This window comes from Papaver somniferum, chromosome 9, assembly GCF_003573695.1.
Source record: "Papaver somniferum cultivar HN1 chromosome 9, ASM357369v1, whole genome shotgun sequence".
Lineage (NCBI taxonomy): Eukaryota > Viridiplantae > Streptophyta > Magnoliopsida > Ranunculales > Papaveraceae > Papaver > Papaver somniferum.
The window spans coordinates 50829459-50838562 of NC_039366.1; the positions used below are offsets into that span (position 1 = coordinate 50829459).

At 37.0% G+C, this 9104-nt stretch overlaps 1 protein-coding gene across 1 annotated transcript; it reads right to left on the reverse strand.

The window, feature by feature from the left end:
- Positions 1 to 3719: 3719 nt before the first annotated feature.
- LOC113310760 (GATA transcription factor 8-like) lies at positions 3720 to 8321 on the reverse strand. Its single transcript, XM_026559531.1, has 4 exons — positions 8061 to 8321; positions 7763 to 7906; positions 5782 to 6039; positions 3720 to 4860 (listed from the first exon to the last, which is right to left on the reverse strand). Exons 3-4 carry the CDS (start codon positions 6025 to 6027, stop codon positions 4021 to 4023), a joined length of 1086 nt encoding a protein of 361 aa, XP_026415316.1. The 5' UTR covers positions 6028 to 6039; positions 7763 to 7906; positions 8061 to 8321; the 3' UTR covers positions 3720 to 4020.
- Positions 8322 to 9104: the final 783 nt, after the last annotated feature.

A 9104-nucleotide genomic window follows, 5' to 3' on the forward strand; every position in this document is an offset into this window, starting at 1 on the left:
TACTAGGTTTTTCGCTAATCAATCGACCTAGAGTATCTCTTTTCCAAGACCTATTAACAAAACCGGGCATACACTAAAAAAATCAAAAAGAAATCAAAATCCTAACAGGAAGGTTCTAGCAATCACACAGCAGGCTGACTCGACTTTACCACATCAAACCTAGAGATTTCTAGCAAACAACAAGCATGATGGCTCACTTAGATTGTTTCTAGACCAGCTTCTATCTTTCGAAAGGGAATTCGTTACAATTTAAGCAAACCCCTCTGGAATCAATCCGAGTCAAAGTAAGTTGAATTGAGACAAGGGAAGCTCAGTGGAGCTTTGATACCCAAGGCCTCACCGCAGTACAAGGCGGCGCAGTCACGCATTCAACTCACAGAAACCGTCATGAACTTCGAAGTATGCTAAAAGAATAACCAATATCCTTCGAAAAGTTTTCCTAACAAGCTCGATACCCTATAGGTCTCTTTCTAATCAGATTTTAAATCTTGGGTTCGCGTTAGGTTTTGTTCTCCTAAAGCGGGCAAGAAGGGAGCGGTGATGAAATCCAAACCCTTATCTTGTTTAGGCCAGGCCTTTCCCTTTACTAGGAAAATAAAGACAGTCCAAATTCGTCCTCAATCAATGATCACCTTAAGGAATACAGTAACTCGCTTACAGGAGATTCGCGAGTGTTTCAATTGGACTTACCTCCCGTACCAGACGGGGGATGAACCGTTGTCGTCGACTCGGGCCACGACTCCTATGTCGTGTGCGAACCCGAGGGGCCGAGGTGATATTGTAATCACCGTCCTTCCCTGCACACAGTTTGTATTTAACTACCCTTCCGTAGGGTTTAAAAAAAATAATAATAAAGTCCAAGAGTCCAGTCCAAAGTCCAAATAAAGTAAAGTGCAAAAGAAAAAGAAAAATAACCTAAAAAAATATAAAAAATCTCTTTTTTTTTCTCTCTTTTCTATATATAAAACAAAAAAAAAAATTCCTCTTTCGCTCCTTTCGCTTTAAGCTTTTCCTTCCAAGGTCCTTAGTACTCCACTTCGAACCTGCAAATCAAAGACAAAAAGAAACGTAAAAAGGAAAAAAAATAAACCTAAAAAAAAAAAATCTACCTAAGCACGGTCCGCGTCGGCGGCGCCAAAAATTTGTTGTATTTTCAAAGTTGTTGTAGATAGTGGTAAAAGGGGTTCTTTTCGAACTTGTGAAGGTAACTCTTTTTTTTAGATTTAAAAAAAATAAAGAAATTAATTTTCAAAGAGTGATGTCAAGATTTAAAATGGACTAAGGCTCGGTTATTACTTCAAGTTGATTGGTTACAAAAATATTTCATAATTATTATTAGCTCTTTTTCATTAAATCACTTTTAATTTAAGGTGTCCAAATATTAATTGTAATCCTTAAGCATGATTTATCAAAGAATTATTCTAAGCATAAAACATCAAACTGATTCACAACTAATTAAGAAAACCATTTTATCTTTTTTATTGATCCAAGTGAATTAAATAAAATAAATAATTAAGAAATTATAAAGAATTTACCAATCAAACATGAGTGAATAGCTCCTCCGTCGCCTCAGTCACCAGGTATTTTAGCCGCTCATCATGTTGGAAAACCTCTCAAAATATTTCATTGATGCTCAAAAGTGTTTTACAATGAAGAGAAAGACAAGAAAAATATAAAACAGGATTCTGCGACCCACAGAAGGCGTCCAGAGTCAACGACAAAGCTGAAGTGTTGTTGTCGTTGGGAAACTACGACCAGAGATGACAGTCGATGTCACTGTTGATAAACGACTGTCCTGAGGGTATTAGTTCTTCGTGTTCTTCCTTGCACCAGCAGAAGCTTCTCTTCTCTGCGTGATTTTCTTTTGATTCTCTCGACTCCTAAACTTTCCCCAAGACTCTCCAAACTTGCTAGATTCAATTGTATGTGTATTTATAGTGAATTGAGGCCAAAAATCCGACCATTGATTGCGTATATACTCTCTTTAATTCGATTATTCCTTGCTGCCAAAAATAACGATAATTTCCATTTTTAAGCCCATGCACGCGTTAGATTTTATCCTTCACGCTATAGTTAGCCTTATCCACGTCTCAGAACTCTTCCAACACTATTAGAACTCCTCCATGCACACAAGAACTTCAATTTTGCTCGTGTTACAGTACACGTGCTCTGTTTTGGGTGTGTGAATCATTACGCGTTTTCCAGCCAATTCCGATCGAACCCACTGCCCAAAATGTGTTCCTTAACCTATATAACATCTCTCTATCAAATTTCAGCCATTTAATCGACCCGTAATCCCTTCATTTTTGTGATCAAACTTCTGCCAGTTGAGAATTTAATTTCCCGCCAAAAAAAGAATTTGAATGTTGAAGATGATATGCCCCCTATCCTGAACTGGGGTGCGAATAGCAGATGCCTTGGGGGTGACCTCGGGGTGCCCCTTAGTAATTAGGTTACCCTTTATCCAAAAGCGAGAGTCCGAATAACACTTGTCCTCCGGGTGCCAAAATCAACTTTTCGAGCCGAATTTTCCAAAAATGTTTAATTCCTAAAAATACATAAAAACACAATATTAGTACAAAAATAGAGTTCCAACAATACGGACATTGAGGACAAATTAGACACAAAAATACGTCTATCAATCAGCTCCTTATCGACTTTTGCTCTCAAATAATTGTTGGTAGATGAAAGTGGGGGCACCTGCAAAAGACATTTTGATGCCTCGTAAGAGCTCTAAACAGGTTTATATGGAGAGAGAAGGATTATAAATGTGTTTCCTCTCTAGTTGAAATTCCACCTTTATTTATAAGTTGTGGAGGAATTGTATCCAGTCCAATATTTTCCTGGATACATTTTGACTATGTATCTGGACCAAATGCTCTGTAGGTTCATCATGGTCCAAACAAATTTGCCTTTTTTTAAGGATCTCTAACTTCCAGGTTATACATGGTCTTCTTTAATTCCACCTTTTTCTAGGGATTTCTAATCTCCAGGGTTTAAGTATGTACTTGGTCTCTTTTTTAAATGATTCCCCCTTTTTTTTTAGAGATTTGTAATTTCTAGGTTTGAATATGTACCTGGTCTTTTGGTGTATAAGGATAATTGTTGACGGGTTTGTAATCATCCTTCCATATTTTTCTACCAATGGCCCAATACTTATCTTGGGTGTAATTATTGGGCCGAGCCAATTGGTCCCAAATACCAAACTATAGCTTTTAGCCATAAAAAAACAAAATATCAGTTCGAGTAGGATTGCATTTTTTTGAAGAAATTGCTATTTATATCATAACCACCACTGCGGATACTCTGATAAGGATAGAACAGTAGACACATTGAGCAAGTATGCAATAACCTAAACGGCTACGTATGAATTCGACAATATCCAATATCTGGAACACCAGTTAGGCAATAAGAGAAATCTCTAGCGTACCACTTGATTAAGCTCTGAAGGGCTGGTCTGTCTCTTTAGTCTACCATTACCCCGTTCAAGGTAATGCTTGGTTGAAGCTCAAAGGCTGGTCCTAGTAATGCTTGGTTAGTTCATCCCAAAGCATTCTGCACAAGGGATTGCCATTACCCAGTTTAAGGTTCAACTTATCCTTATACAAGCATGTTCTAAAGAATTAGTTGAATGATTGTCCCTGATCTGTTACCGTAAAGAAAGTGACAAGTGTGATAATTTAACAAATGAAACATAAAAGTTCAGTTATCCATCATTCTTTCCAAACAAATTATTAACTGCAAAAAGAATTTCTAAAATTTAACCAAAGAAAGGCATACATGATTGATTCTCCTTAACTAAACCTAGTTCTCGAGCTACACCTATATTCTAATCTATAAGCTGCTATCTTTCTACCCTGTTCTAAGTTTTTCTCTCTTCATCTCTCTCGTGAACTAAAATATGGTCAACTATTTGGTCATGTTTCCCCATCTTCCTCATTTCTGTACAATAAACAAAATGGACTAAGAAATGAAAAAACAAACAAGATGCAAAAAGTCTCTAATTCTTCTTCATCGTAGTCATATCTCATCAAGCAAATGACTAGCTTTTGGCAAGAATTCAACTGTTGGCTTCTGCATCTTCTCACAAGTTCTGATCCTCATCTCCAAGACCTTCTTGTGGGAATTGGAGTGCTGAGTAGGAACAAAGGTTGGACTTGCAGCAGGACGGTATTCAGGATAGAGTCTACCTGATTTGTAACGTACACCACAGGCGTTGCAGAGGGTCTTCGGCCCCAAGGGTCCTGCTCTCCACTGTGGAGTCTTTGTTATCTCACAATGCAGACATTTCCTAACAGGAGCATTGGATGCAGTAGCCACATTTTGGAAATAGTCCATTGAACCTGACAAGGTTGGCATCTTGATTTTCTTAATTTTGATCTTCTTAATCTTCTTTTTGGGTTCGAATGATGACATATAACCCCGTTCGGCTAGTTTCATCATAACACGGGACTCTGCATGGTTGCCAATTTCCGAAAGAATCTCTGAACTGCTGGTGGCTGTGGTGGTTGTTGCGTCCGTAATGGATGATGTTGGAGAGATAAGTTGTATGACAGGGCGAGGGTTGAAGGTAGCAGGGCGTGGACGTTTGCTACGAGCACGGCCTCGGATGAACGATTCAGCATTAAGTGGCATTGTTTTCATGCCACTAGAGCAAGAGCTGCTACTTTCCAGGACAGACACTGGACTGGATGTTTGGAACTGATTAAACTCATGACTCTCAGTCTTAATGTTGCTGCTGACATTGTTTTTGTTATCTGCAACGTTTGTAGTAGTATCACTATCTAGGATAGTACTTCCGCCTGAGAAAGAATCTTCCATAAAGCTTGATAGCCATTCCATCTGTGGGAAATCATCATACTGACAAACATAGAAATTCAATGGGTTAAGCAACGAGAATCAGATGTGTTAATTAACTGTAACATGGTAGAGAGACATGTTTATGGCATTGAACAACATATCTATCAAGCTGTTTAAGGAACTACCGCCTCAAATTGGTAGCTGAGATCTTCTTTAGCCGATGCATGTAAATATTTTCGAACAGAGTAATAACTTATGGGCCTAAAAAGAGTCCATAGAAAATATAACCATAAAAGGCCCATGACAATAAAGAGACCACCAAATTTTTCTTGTTGAATGAAAAGTTTACAGGTTGGGGTGTCATGTGGGCCCGGCCACCGACCCCACCACAATGTGACTTGCTCGTGACTATAAATGGACAACCTAGTAAACCACCTATTTAACCACTTCACATGGTGGGGGTTCCTTTGTGGGACCCATTTTACACGTTCTGTTAGGAATAAATATCGGTGCCTGTAAACCGGTACGTAGTCACGTTAAAGAAATGCCACATGTCACACATTTATTGGAAGAAAACCATTTTTGGACGTGTAAAGTTGTGATTTGAAAAGAGAGAGAAATGACATCATAACCGTTAAACCTTTTCTGAACTGAGAGACTAACTCAAAGGCAACTCAAAAATGCATTTACCTTAACCAGGTTTTTGTGAAAAAATATTATGACTATTTCTAAAATCCAACGGCTATTACAAGAAAAGCATATTCCATGTTGTTACAAAAGAATCTCCTACTCGAACTATATACGTACTTTGACCCATAATCCAAATACATTTATACTAATCAGTTATTATTATGCAATGAAAACCGACTTTTTCTTATGCAGTGAAATTATTTTTCGATAAAACTAATGTTATCCTTTATGCTTGTTTTCTCTTTACGTAAATAAAAAAAAAACTGACGGAAAATTGACCAAGTAACTCACCGGAAGTCCTGTATCAAGGTCTGAGGTAGTGTTGTTGTCGTTGAAAACAGAAGTTAAAGGTTCAACGGGTGGTGCTGAACCGGGCCAAACACCACTATCAAACTGATTACCAGCACCGACACTTCCACCGACGAGGTCTCCTTCAACTTCTTCTATAGGAAAGTCTAGTAAATCTTCGATACTATCGAATAAATCACCGCAGTTGTTTGAGGAACCTATCTCATCAATGAAAGCTGGACCAAGCATGATTGTTTCCTTCTGTATATGTAGAGCAATAGAGATTGTGAGAAAGAAAGAAGTATTGGGTTTTACTGAGACTTCTTCTAGGGTTTAACACTTAAAAAGGACTGAATGGATATATATTTCGTAAAAAAGGAATCGTGACTAAGTTTAGTATTTATATAAGGGTGGACTATTCATCAACTGCGAGGAAATTTACTTGCTTAGAATACACAGAAAAGAAAGGTTATCTTAAATAAATATAAATAAATTTCTTAAAGATTACGTTTTTCTTTTCCTTCTCTGTATAGAATTGCAATAAAAAAAGGATTTATAGTTGACGCGTATTTATTCACGCCACGAGGGTAATATAGTAAGAGTACAAAATGAATAAAGAAAACAGATTTTGATAAGGTTTTAGAATCTCGAGGGATGAGGAGATGGTGTTGTAATTGTAGTGCAAAGAAAGTATCTCATTGGTTGGCCAACTTGTGTACTAGTCCTAGGCGTGTGAATATACAGCATTTCTTTTTTTCTTTTGTTGGCTTGGAATTAAAACAACACCAGCTATTGTCATCCATGCAAAACCGTGTAAAAGTAAATGGGAAGTGTATGTATGGCAGCACCTAAAACCTACACCGGTCCCTTTTAGACTCCTAAAGATTTTTTGTTTTTTCTTAATCTGAACATTCTATTTTGTCATTGGGGCCAGAAACCTATTTAGGCTTCTTGGTTTCATATCAAAGAGAACAAGTAGGTTAGAGCTGGGAATGAACAGTTCAACAAAGACTTCTGAAACTTGTTCGAACCGAATAGTTGAATGAATATCTACCACGAGAACTCAATACCCAATTGCATCCTTTCGTTCCTAACCAGAAGTTTCTACGTGCTAAGCTTTGATGTTGATTATTCTTCCGAGCGGGGTTTTGTTCTCTTAGTGTAGCGTTTAAATTGCTTCTTCTACAAATACTGCAGAAGCCTCCTCATTCGAGAGACCTGGGTTCCATTGAACCTAATTTTTAAAAAGGGACGGTCATTTACTTTACTTGAAAGAAATTTATGGGTTGATCATACTTATTGTGTGAACTACGCACCTAAATCATTCTATCCATTTTTTTTCTCGCTGATTTATTTGAACACAGTTTTACCTAACTACCCACCTTGTTTAACACAGCCTATTTTGTACAAAATTCAGATTAACCTTTATCGTCTTGCATAGTGTAAACCAAAGTATAAAAATTATTTTGCTCAAGTTAAAGAAAGAAATACTGAAAAAAATATGCATAAACATTAATACGTTAACCTAGAAAAAGATTTAGTCCCTTTCACTGAATAACGCCAAATTATGGTTTCTTATTATAATTAAGCTGATTTCTTTTGTGAGCAACCCAAATTCGAATTTGAATTTTCAAAACTGAAACGTAGCGCAGAAAAAAAATCGTAAAATTCAAATTAAAAATTTTCAATCTCAAACAGAAACCGAAAACAATGCTCAAATTTTTATTTTAAAATGTATGAACAAAAGTGTTACTCAAGAATTCAAATTTTGACTTTGATAACAGAATTTGCAGCAGAACAAAGAAGAAAACAAGGAATAATAAATTTGAAATTTAACCTGAGCGAATAAATTTGTTGATTTGGAGAGGTTGTTAATTAGGTAAGAAAGAGTAATTGCGTGATATTGTCTTCAAAATTGAATCAAATATTGAACAGAAGACATTAAAGAACCCTAATGAAACTAATGAGTTAAGGGGAATCAAACCTTTAATGTAATAATCTTCGAGATATGTTGAACGTAAGACACGGTAATCCCTTTAAAGCTTCAGAAAAAAACTGAAGTAGCAGAAGAAGAAGAAGAAGCAGAACGAATTGCCGACAATTACTTTACAGAAACTTACTCGAATTCCTGTTGAAACAATATAACAAAACCCAAAACTGAGAATTCAAAGTATAATGCAAACACAATTCTAGCAAATTGAAACAGAATTGAACTATAAATTCCACCGCCAATGAATCAAATTCAAACAGAATTTTGAAATTGACGAGGGAATTAGACAAACCTGTTCTTAAACCCTAAATCTTGAACCGAAACATGCAACTGAACGATGAAAGACTGAGTTATCTATCTAAGAGAGAGACTGGGATGAACGAGAGAAAGCAAGCAAGAAGCGTGAGACTGTGATGAAGAGGAGGAGGAGATGTCCTAAAAAAGAGGGTGATGAACGTGAGAGAAGAATGAAAAGGATATGGTCTCTACTTCTGGTAGGTGGGTGAGTATCCTTGTTCATTGCTTAGCTGTCCCCTTTCTTCTTCTTCCTTTACTGTCTTGATGTTGAAGTCTTTTCTTTCTCTCTGATCTCATGAAGGAAAGCAATTTCATGACCCTACCACCATCACTGCTTTATTTATTGGATTCATTTTCTTTTCTTTGTTCGTTAGTTTTGATTTTTCGACGTTTGCAATTAAACAGTCGCACAATAAAACGGGATCCCCTCGTTTTCCGGTTTCAAATTCAATAGTACGTGTCGGTGATATCTGGATTCAGAAAAAGTCATTTTCTCTTTTCCCCTTGCACATCAAGGTGAACAAATGTTGCAACTCCCTTTTCACTCTTCACTACGTTCAAGGTTTGCACATAAAAGGTGCAACTCCCTTTCCTTACCCATCAGCTTAAACCTTTATGCCTGAATTCGTATTGTGGATATTCCCATTGAGAACATGTAAACCAACCCGGAGGTAGGGTCAGAAAGATCATAAAAATACTATAAATACAGGGTACGGTTCAGAATACTGTGTGCGTGATAATACTTATCTAATAATAGAATCACATGGTTCTGACTGGGTTAGGAAAATATCGTACGATCTCATCAACCAGGAATCCAAACTATTGTCAGCAGTAGCATGCAATTGTGTGATGACTAGCTGAATGGAGTGGGTCCAGAATTTCTTTCTTTTTGAAATCTGTATGCCTAGATTAGATTCTTCCTCACTGTTGAAGCTTTTAGGCTCTACCCAAGTCTATGGCCACACTTAACGGTGTACAACAACCGTACTTTTTATAGCAATCAAAAGTTGTCGCATGCTTTTTTAGGACAGATGCTTAT

Bases quoted from the DNA above. Each gene is read 5' to 3' on its own strand.
- LOC113310760 (XM_026559531.1), bottom strand. From the start codon at position 6,027: ATGCTTGGTCCAGCTTTCATTGATGAGATAGGTTCCTCAAACAACTGC. The intron at 4,861-5,781 runs GTGAGTTACTTG...TATGTTTGTCAG, and splicing joins ACCTTGATACAGGACTTCCG to TATGATGATTTCCCACAGAT.